A 10,780-nucleotide genomic window follows, 5' to 3' on the forward strand; every position below is an offset into this window, starting at 1 on the left:
TAAAAAGAGAAAGATCGAATTAGAAGAGTAAAATGTAACGTGACTTTATTAAGAATAAAAACCAATATAAAAATACTTAATTTTTAAAAAAATATTTACTTAATAAATAAAAATGTAATTAAAAATATCTAAATTCATAAAATAGTTAAAATTTTATTAAGCGTTCTTTAGATAGATAATTTTGTTTATTCATAGAATGCACTTCCGTGATCAACCCTTCCTGCCCCAACAAGAGTACACCGCTGCCTCGATCCAATCACATCTCACCAACCCCAACTACATAAATTTTAACATCTCTATAATTAAATCATAAAATACAAAAGTTAATTTAAGGTGTATTCATAATAGATATTTGAAAATAAATAAACTTATTATTTTAACATATATGCATATTAAAAAAAATAGAGCTGTCACAACGATAACCTAGTCCAACCCATGGGTTGATTACTCAGTGAGTCAATCCAATTCGACTCACTTATTAGCGAGCTAAAAAAATTTGAATCTGGCTCGAGCCCACCATGGTTGGTGGATTAAACGGGTTGGCTCACTGATTTACTTAATTAAAAGAATACAATTTTTTTACTTTTTTGGTCAAAACTAAATTATAATTTTAATTAAAATTTAAATAAATTTTAATACAATCCAAATACAAACTAAAATCACAAAAATACAAATTATTTGTGTATTGACTAAAAAACATAACCTAACATAATCCAAATATAAAACCTAACTTAATAACAAAATACCGTGTGACCATTTATTGGCTCACCACGGGTTGAACCCGGGTGAGCCGGGTTTTAGGTGAGACAAGTAAAAAATTAACCCGTATTAAAATTTGTAAAAACATTCTAACCCAACTCAACCTAAAACCGTGATGAGCCAGATTGATTCTCGAGTTTCAACCCATTTTGACATCTTTATTTAAAAATAATATTTGTAGATATTAACAATAAACCGATTGAAATGACACACATGCATAGGTAGTGGCTGCTTCAATTTAGATCGTGACAAAGGCTGCCCTAAGAACCAAGTCTTTTTTTTTTCTCTGTTCAAAAAGACATCACCAAACCAATAATCACAAAAAGCTTGGAATTACTTTTTGTACTTCTAAATAATACGATATAAAATAATGTTTAATTAGATAAATGTTCAATTCTGTCCTATGGTCAATTCAAGTCGTCAATTTTGGAAAGCTATTTTTATTGCTATTCGAGTTTCTTAAATAATTTGACATAAAAAAATATTTAATCAAATAAACATCCAATTATAATCCATTTCTATTAGTAGTGGGATCAACTATTAAATCCTTTTATATTTGTTTAAATATAACCTAGCATAAATAAATAATTTATGTTAGCTTATATCTTTTATACTACTTTTTTAAATAGGATTTCACAAAGAAGAAGAAGCAACATATTAGCAGATTACAAATTTACTATATTAGTATATAATGTAGTTACCATTATATAAACCATTTTCTCTTATTTCAAACATAACCTTGTACATACATATGTAAAATAGCTATCAATATCAAAGTATCAACACAATTATTTTTTATACATCACTATTATATAAAGAGATGCAAAGTGTCCATGTTTGCACACCAAGTATATGATCAATTTCCAAGTAAATATCATAAGGTTTGTGATACCATCATGTCTCTAACTAAAATTCCCCAAGTTATGCTAAAATCCTCTTCCAACCAGTGTAGCATGCCAGTGATAGCACTTGGAACTGCAGCTGATACAAACGAAAGCAGTGCAGAAACCACAAAAGTGGCAGTAATAGAAGCTATCAAATTGGGCTACACACACTTTGATACTGCATCATTCTATGGATCTGAAGAGGCCTTGGGAGAAGCCATAGCTGAAGCTCTTCAACTCGGTCTAATCAAGTCTAGGGAGGAGCTTTTCATCACCTCTAAGCTCTGGCTCACTGATAATTTTCCTCATCTTGTGCTTCCTGCTCTGCACAAATCTCTCCAGTAAGCAAAACTTCATCCTTTTCAACGTCAAAATCGCTGTAGTAAGATTTTCATTTGTTGTTATGGCTGTTTTAATTAGTAACTTTCATTTGGGGGCTTTTTTCAGTGCATCAAATTGGTCTATAGTTTATTTACCATTCAAAACAGAAATATGTTAGGGATGCAATCAATTCTTCAGTTTCTAACTCTATCTATGTTTTGTTTTGTTTTGTTTTGATCAGTTACATGTGAACATAAATAAATTATTCTACCTTAAATTCTGTGTTATATTCTCGGTGATTGTACTCAATTTTCAGTAGGAAATGTTTACTTTAAGAAACAATAGATATTAAGAGTTCAATGATCAAATATGTTCTACTGAATATGATGCATATGCAGTGATGCACTCAACGGTTAAGTAGTATTTTTTTCTGGATGACCACAGTTGTGAATGATTAATGGTGGTTCTCTAGTTTTCATGATCATCTTCTCTGGATTCCATGAATATATTGGTTATCTAGGATCCATGATCAACTTCATGAGTTATGTTCAGGGTTACATGTATATTGGCTTAAAGCTCTGACAAATAATCTTTTTTCTATTATTTTAAGCAACTTCACTAATTTTGTATTCTAACCCTGCATCTGTAAATAAATAAAGTAGGACAATAAAACACAAGTTACAACTAAGAAACTTACAGGACCAGTAAAAATTAAAAAGCTGCAGTTGGGTCTAACATCAACAAAGGTTTAAGGATAGCTACATAGACAAAGATTTAGCACAACAAACCATATAGTATAATGTCCTGGCTCTTATATGCTAAAGACAGGATAATATTCAAAATTGTATATTGCTCACACATAATTATCTATAGAGTTACTAATTAAACTGCAGATGTCATTGGAGATATCCTAAAAAAATAGTTACAATAACAAACTTTTCCTGTTTCATTGTGAAAGAAAGAAGCCTTAGGATAGCTACATGTACAAACTTTAATGTTTTATGTAGATTAAAGAGGCCACAAGCTCAAGTCAAAAGTCTGTGCAGTTTTAAAATTACTGCAGGGGGCCCTTAACTTCTGCTGCTTCTGTTTCTTCTGTTTTATGCAGAAGTAGTAAAGCCTAACAAAATGAGTTGAAGAAAAATTTAGAGCATGGATCTTAGCTGTAAAAAGTGAAGTTAAAAATGGAACTGGATATGATCTATTTCCCAAATTCAAGCATTTTGTGTTGTCAGACTAATGAATCAATTAGAGGGCAAGCCCTGGTGTAAAAGTTGTGCCTTGGTGACTTGGTTGTGAGATTTTCACTATAGGTACAAGTATACTATCTTAGAATTTGAGTTTAAGTCTAACTCAATATCAAAACTAGCTCAAAAGGTATGGATTATCCTCCATACACTATTTTGGCCATATCATGAAACTTTCATCATGCATCATGTATATTGCATAAGGAATAAGAGAGTACACTGCTGAAATAACGACATTATGCAGGAGGCTGAAACTAGAATATTTGGACCTTTATTTGATCCACTGGCCCATCAGTGTGAAACCTGGCGATTGGGAAACTCCATATAGTGAAGAGCTAATAACAACATTTGACTTAAAGGGTGTGTGGAAAGCAATGGAAGAATGTCAGAAACTAGGCCTTGCAAAATCTATAGGAGTCAGCAACTTCACATGCAAGAAACTTGAAGATCTACTCTCATTTGCTACCATTCCCCCTTCTGTCAATCAAGTAGTCCAATGAATTCATCTTGGTCATTTTCTTTCTCATGTTCATTGAGTTTGACAAGTGTTAACCTATTTCTTTACACTGTTACAAAATAGGTGGAGATGAATCCTGCTTGGCATCAGAAGAAGCTAAGAGAATTCTGTGAAGCAAAGGGTATAATCATTACTGCATTTTCTCCTCTGGGAGCCAAAGGGGCCAGTTGGGGTACCAATGAAGTCATGGACAGTGAAATACTCAAGGAAATTGCACAAGCCCATGGCCGAACTATTGCTCAGGTTACACTTTAACATTACTTCATAGTCAATCACTTGAATTTATCTTTTCTTACAACAGATTATATATGGAGACTCTGGGAAGTCCCACGTTAAATAGAGATAAAGTCAATTTAAAATATATAAATTAGTATAATCCTTGTTTTATAAGTCGATTTTGTAAAGTTGAGTTAGATTTAAAGTCCATTCCTTGACATGATATCAGAGTCATGGATTAGACCTTATCCTAGCAAAGGTTTATTAGTTTATTGTTCCACTGACTATTGGGTCACTATCGGACTGTGTTGCAAGTCCTAATTTAGAACTCCTCATCTTAGATTTTGATTCTTGAACATATGATGAGTAAAGTTAATTAATGTTATGAGTTGATTGTCACAGGTAAGTCTTAGATGGTTGTATGAACAAGGTGTGACTATTGCGGCAAAGAGCTACAACAAAGAGAGAATGAAGCAAAATTTGGAAATATTTGATTGGTCTCTTACAAGAGATGACCATGAAAAGATTAATCAAATCAAGCAGATTCGTATTAACAACGGACCAGTGGTGTTCTTTGATAACCTTTGGGATGGGGAAACTTAGGTTTCATGTCTGAAAAATAATTATCAGCACTTTCTTGAAGTTTTGAGTACACTCTTTGATGTAATTTCTCTCTATTGTATAGATATTATGTTGTTTTCGTCTACTTCTCACGTGCTGTGGAATACTATACATTGTGTTTCTCGAGAATTTGGATTTAATGTTTGTATAATGTCTTTAAATGAATTTGGATTTCACGGTTTTTAAATGTTAGTCAAACAAAATAATTTAAATGAATATTGTAATAGTTGTGTAACTCAATAATATTTTTAGATTTAAGATTTTATATACCATTCAATTTGAAGCTTTGACCAAGATGTAACTTCCGAATTAAATGTGTGAAATGAATATGGTGGAAGAAGACAGAGAAAAGTGTGGAACTTGTAATACGCGTTCATCACGAAAACAAAACCACCGAAACAATGCAAAAAATTTCTGGAACTTTTCGAAAATCAAACAAAACAACGTTGAAGATAAGCCTCTTCCACCTTCTTTTGTTTGTAGTGCAATTTATGGACCAATCTTCTTACACTTCTCACTCCTTCATTTTTCTTTTTAGATATAATCTAATTTAAAGGTGTTTCCATTGGAATTGCTCACAAAACTTTTCTATATTTTTAAAGGAATCCAATTATCTAAATAAATGCTTATTTCACTTCCAAAAACAACCCAAGTCGCATAGGATTATTTAAGCATCTTTGTAAGTATTTAAAAATGTTAAGAATTCCAATATGAATCTAAGTCTCATATTGACTAAAAATAAGAAAGTAGAACACTGTATAAAATTAAAAACCCATAAACTTATTGTCTTGAAGTTTTGGGTTGAAAGTGGTGTCAATTCTTTATATGGTTGAATTCAAGTTTCATTGGTGTTTGTTCTCTCCAGTGAAATTCTCTCTATAAACTTGGTCTATAGACCTAACAAAAAAAATTAAAAGAATAATAAACAAATTTATATAATTTCCTCCGTAAGATAACGAGCTTTTTTTTTTATATATTTCTAAACCTTTTGTTTTTAATTTCTACCTAAGTTAATTTTAATTTAATGTAAAAATCCAATTATTATTTTTCTATTTTTTTTATCATGAGATAACCACAAACCATTTTAAAATGAAAGAGAATTGCCAAGTGTTTGCATTCGAAATGGTAAACAAACTAATTGATATTTTAATAATTTCACCTATTCCATTACTGTGACGTCTCCATGTCACTCTTCTCTCTTCCTTTTCACTTTTCCTTTTCTTTTCTTCCAGTTTTCTCTAAACTTTTTTTCTTAGTTTTTTTTTTTTTTTATTTCAAAGCACCTTATACTGATTCAGGAGCTAATGGATATTTTTATTTAATAAGATATTCAAAGAGGATAATTTTTTAGTTATTTTATAGATTTTTATTTTATTTTTTTATGATTTTGTCATGCTTAATAAGGTTAATTAAGAAAAGTGATTTTTTCAAATTTTTGTATCATGTATATTAAATTATGTCATGTTTTGACACCTTACTGCTTGTATTTTGAGTTTTATGTAGCGATTGTAGTTGGTTGAAAATTTATTTAAATGTTGAATTCATGAATATTATTGATTTTTTTTTATGAATTAGATATTCTTATTAATAAGTTAATTTAGTAACTAAATTATACATGTTAAAGATAAAATCTTTTCGAATTGAGTTTTAATTATGGTTTAGGTAAGTAAAGTGGAATTTATATATTCTCTTACCATAGTTTATAAATTTGATATGAGTGTAAATATGTATACTTGAGAGTAAAATTGATTAAAAAATGAGTAAAAAATGATTGAGCAAATAACAATTTAATTAATTAATTGGATTGTTTAGAAGTTTATCAATTAAAATGTTTTTGAAATTATCACTCAAAACTAGTATGGTTATATTGTTGAGGTTTATTTTTCTAATATTTTTACTTAAAGAAAAAAAAAATTCACTCATGAAAAATAGAATTAAAAATGACGTTACTCCCATTTTTATTTTTCTCCGGTCAAATTTTTTTCACTCAAACAAAAACAACAGTACAACTCAACCTCTATTTTTGTTCAAAATTCGCTCAAAAGAATGAATTTTGGCTCAAGTGGGGAGTTTTTTCTTAAGCTAAAAACAAAAATTGTTTGGTTTGTTTTAAGTTATTGAATATGTATGTTTTTAATAATGTAAAATAAATATTTTTTTTATATTTAATTGATTTATGACTTTATTTCAATGGGTTATATTATATTATGTATTATATTTCAATGGGTTATTATATATAACAAATCAAATCTTACTGTAACGTAATTTTAAATGATTTTGATATAATTTTAAAATATAAACTTTAAATATAATTTAATCTTTATAGAAAATACCACCCACTCACTCACTCCGTGTGCAACGTGAAGCCTCTAAAGGAATAAACTAGTTTTAACACACATAAATATGTTTTTTATTTTTATTTTTATTTTTCTTCTGTTGAATTGAAAAGCAAAGGATTTTTTTATGGTTTGAGAATTGAGTGGTCCATTTGAGTCCCTCCAACATTCCATAGCTAGCTCTTTCAGGATTCTTCTAATAAAAGTGCATCACATCAAAAATTCACAAAACCATTACTTGCATTTAAATATCGCCATGTTCCATTCATATGAGCAAAACTCGTAACTTTCACATTAATCTTACTGTTGTTACTATTATTTTGTTTGATTGATGTGTTTTCTAATATTGGAAATTAAATAGTATTTCGTTACATATATTGTTTTTATAGAATACATCGAGAAAGTGAAGCATCGTACGAGGACAAAGATTCATAAATTCATTATCTTAAGATTTTGGAGTGAGAAGGGTGTCAATGTTTTGATTTAAGAGTGATATAAATACCTAATCGAATTCAAATTTCATTGATATTGTATCTTTTTAATGAACATCTTCACGTAAGAAAGATACATTTATATTTATTTCAACCAAAACAGTTCCATGAGTTAGTTAATTTTTAAGAATGTTTTTGGTACACATGTCACTAATCAATATAATTCTTCATTAAATAAATTCTCCACAGCAACCCATAGTAAGTAACCACATTACCAATTAAGAAGTTATAGCTAATCTAATAACAATTGATTCTGATTATTTTAGCACATACATGTAACATGAATCCAAAGAATCATCCAACACATTTTCTGAAATTTTATATCATCTATAACAATGTAGATTTTCTTATTAGTTAACGTATAATTCTTTTTCTTTTTAAAATCACCCTTAATTATAATTATCCTTTTCCACATAATAAAAACAATATGGATCTAATAATTGCTCTCTCTATTAACAAGTTATTTATATCTATTTATCTCTTTAAACAAAATCTCAAATATCATAAATATGAACAAGAAAAGTTGAAATTGTGAAGAGATTCCAAAAAGATGATCAGTCATGCTATCTTAAAGATTAATTATCACTTATGAAACACGTATCAATATATATATATATATATATATATATATATATATATATATATATATATATATCCTTTTATTCAATTTTCTTTTATATAAACCTACCCTCTTTTACCAAAAACGATTATTTTTGTTCAAGTGAATAAAAGCACTATAAATGGTAAAACTTTCTTCTTTGAGCATTTAACAAAAAGTATAGTATATCTAAATTTTATACTCAAAACCACTTATTAAATACAAAATAATTTATCTGAGTTGATATCCACACACTGATCCTTTTGGCACCATTTTCAGTTATCAATAAAAAGGACTAAAATCTCAGAAAACACAACACAGACACAATAAACAAAGAAACCATGATGTTGTGCTTGAACCCCTGACTTTGTCTCTACTCTTTACTCAACTTTCCCTTCACTTTCTCTGTTCAGACTCAACCACAACACACATCCTCACCTATGCTGAATTATCAAACACCTTCCACAAGCCATGCCAGAGAGGAACACAGCGACTACACTGATAATGAACAACAAATCAGAGAAATTCATGCCTTGACCCCACCCCCCAGAAGAGAGCCTAACTGGGAAACGCACACACACAGCCACCACTCTTCTTCTGTGTCCATAGAAGGTGGTTCCAGCGAGAACTTCAGCGTGAGTAGGGAATTCAGTGCCCTGGTTCTAGCAGGCTCGAGTATTGATCACAACACCACCACCACTAGTCCCATGAGTGTGAATATGATGCATGGCAATGAAGGAGGTGGTAATAGCAGCATTAACAACGAGAACACCAATAGCAACAACTTGGGGAGGATCGGAGAGGATGAGTTGCTGATGATGGAAGAGACTAACCCTTTGGCAATTGTGGCAGATAGCAACCCTTTGGGAGCTGATTCCTCATCATCACCTCCAAGGCGTGGAGGGAACTCTTCTTCTTCAGCTTCTGGTGCTGCTTTGAGTGAGGTCACAGTGCAGAGGGTGAGAAAGGAGGAGGTTGAAGCAAAGATAGCAGCTTGGCAAAACGCAAAGGTTGCTAAGATTAACAACAGGTTCAAGAGGGAAGATGCTGTTATAAATGGGTGGGAGAATGAGCAGGTTCAGAAAGCAACTTCATGGATGAAGAAAGTTGAGGTATGCTATGTATGAATTATGAAATTACTTTGGATGGAGGCAAAGACTAGTTCTTCAAAATTGAAAAAATTAACTTCTTTTAACAAGGTGTTTTTCAGTACCAGAGTATGGGTATATATATATAGTAACTCTCGAGTTGAATTTTGGCTACTTTTTTCTTTGGTGGCTGTAAGTGGGTTAGTTAATGATCATGATTAGTTGATTTTGATTTTTGGGTGATGGTGGTGCTTGTTTATGATGATTACTGTTGAGACTAAAATTGAGTCGTTAGATTAGTCCATGGTTGATCCAATCGATCGGTGAAGAGGAACTCTTACCTTAATTTCTTCTGGGTCTTCATATGAGTGGGTTTTTTTTTTTTTTTTTTATTTTAACTGAAGTTAAAGATTGGATATGGTTGACATGCTAGGGGGTAGGGTTGATATACCCTTGATGATTGCTTAATTATTGTTATTTAGACTCTTGGATCATGGATCAATGTTCAACATGTTTTGTGGGAATGGTTGGGGAAAAAACTTACTTCTATGTATGGATCAATATTACTATTTTCCCTGAACAAAAAGTGTCAGTGGTAGCAGATATCCTTTGAATTTTGATGTGTGTTTATTGTTTTAGCATGCAATTCAAGGGCTTGGTCTTGATCAAATCCGGGTTTAAAATCAAAGTCTTCCCAGGTTGAAAGATATGTTAAATGAAAAGTTGAATTAGGATTTTTCTCCATCATAAGCTCTTCCTTTTCCCATCTTTGGACAGGGATACTGTCATGCCAAATTGAAAGAAAAATGTCATCATTCAGCCACAAGCTCTTTCTGCATTTTTTACCATCAAAAGTATATTCTTTTGGTTAATAGGATAATAACATGTTCATAATATATGAAAGGACTCATTTGGCTTGCATCCATTGCCTTATCTCCAAGGCTACTTTTACAGTGACAACAAAAAAGAGCTGGAAAGATGGTAGCCGCCAGAAAAAAAGCAAGTGGGCTAATGATTTGATTTTGATGCTTGTTTTTCCTTTTTCATTCTACATTACACCAACTCTATTGGACAGTAAAACAGAAGTTTGACTAATAAGTGCACTTTGTTTGCAATTACAATTTTGTTCATCAGTGACCAAAACTTTGCACTCATTGTGCAGAGGAAGCTGGAGGAGAAAAGAGCAAGAGCACTGGAGAAAATGCAAAATGAGATAGCAAAAGCTCACAGAAAAGCTGAGGAGAGGAAAGCATCAGCAGAGGCTAAAAGGGGCACAAAAGTAGCCAGGGTTCTGGAGATTGCCAACCTCATGAGAGCAGTTGGAAGAGCACCTACCAAAAGATCTTTCTTTTAAGATGTATTATAGTAATAAATGTTATACTTTGAAACCACATTTGTAGACAAATATGACCAAAAAAAGAAACATAGAGAGGGAAGAAAATATCATGGCATAATAGATGACATAGTGTGGTGGTGAGAGTCCTTTTCCTTTTGAATTCAACTTAAAGGGTTAAGGAGATGCAGTATGAAGAAAAAAGAAGATATGGGGGGTGTACATTATCATCTTATATTATATACAAACCAATTGGAGTGTTTCTGAGTGATTGATTAGTGCATTAGAATTTATAGACATGATGATCATTTGGGTTGGTGGTGCTGCTGATTAAACGTTTTGTACATTAATAAATTTGGTTTATTGTCA

General features: G+C 31.2%; 2 protein-coding genes across 5 annotated transcripts; both read left to right on the forward strand.

Moving 5' to 3' along the window:
• The first annotated feature begins 1,539 nt into the window (after positions 1-1,539).
• LOC114189600 (NAD(P)H-dependent 6'-deoxychalcone synthase-like) lies at positions 1,540-4,752 on the forward strand. Of its 2 annotated transcripts, XM_028078213.1 has the most exons (5): positions 1,540-1,984; positions 3,456-3,699; positions 3,792-3,971; positions 4,347-4,418; positions 4,450-4,752. In XM_028078213.1, the coding sequence occupies exons 1-5, from the start codon at positions 1,593-1,595 to the stop codon at positions 4,558-4,560; spliced, it is 999 nt and encodes a 332-aa protein (XP_027934014.1). In that variant the 5' UTR covers positions 1,540-1,592; the 3' UTR covers positions 4,561-4,752. The 2 variants fall into 2 exon arrangements, with proteins under 2 accessions (XP_027934014.1, XP_027934013.1); XM_028078212.1 differs by having other exon boundaries at positions 1,541-1,984; positions 4,347-4,752.
• Positions 4,753-8,211: 3,459 nt separating this feature from the next.
• Positions 8,212-10,780, forward strand: LOC114191978 (remorin 4.1-like). Of its 3 annotated transcripts, none has more exons than XM_028081461.1 (3): positions 8,212-9,102; positions 10,020-10,081; positions 10,213-10,780. In XM_028081461.1, exons 1-3 carry the CDS (start codon positions 8,431-8,433, stop codon positions 10,430-10,432), a joined length of 954 nt encoding a protein of 317 aa, XP_027937262.1. In that variant the 5' UTR covers positions 8,212-8,430; the 3' UTR covers positions 10,433-10,780. The 3 variants fall into 3 exon arrangements, with proteins under 3 accessions (XP_027937262.1, XP_027937264.1, XP_027937263.1); XM_028081463.1 differs by having other exon boundaries at positions 10,020-10,077; positions 10,241-10,780; XM_028081462.1 differs by lacking the exon at positions 10,020-10,081 and having other exon boundaries at positions 8,223-9,102; positions 10,241-10,780.

This window comes from Vigna unguiculata, chromosome 7 (genome assembly GCF_004118075.2).
Source record: "Vigna unguiculata cultivar IT97K-499-35 chromosome 7, ASM411807v1, whole genome shotgun sequence".
NCBI lineage: Eukaryota > Viridiplantae > Streptophyta > Magnoliopsida > Fabales > Fabaceae > Vigna > Vigna unguiculata.

What these genes read in the sequence shown, in the direction of transcription:
- LOC114189600 (XM_028078212.1), top strand. Translation starts at nt 1,593, where the DNA reads ATGTTTGCACACCAAGTATATGATCAATTTCCAAGTAAATATCATAAG. An exon ending in GCTCTGCACAAATCTCTCCA is followed by an intron (nt 1,985 to 3,455) that starts GTAAGCAAAACT and finishes GACATTATGCAG; the next exon opens with GAGGCTGAAACTAGAATATT. An exon ending in TTCCCCCTTCTGTCAATCAA is followed by an intron (nt 3,700 to 3,791) that starts GTAGTCCAATGA and finishes GTTACAAAATAG; the next exon opens with GTGGAGATGAATCCTGCTTG.
- LOC114191978 (XM_028081461.1), top strand. Translation starts at nt 8,431, where the DNA reads ATGCTGAATTATCAAACACCTTCCACAAGCCATGCCAGAGAGGAACAC. An exon ending in CATGGATGAAGAAAGTTGAG is followed by an intron (nt 9,103 to 10,019) that starts GTATGCTATGTA and finishes CTTATCTCCAAG; the next exon opens with GCTACTTTTACAGTGACAAC. An exon ending in AGCCGCCAGAAAAAAAGCAA is followed by an intron (nt 10,082 to 10,212) that starts GTGGGCTAATGA and finishes TTTGTTCATCAG; the next exon opens with TGACCAAAACTTTGCACTCA.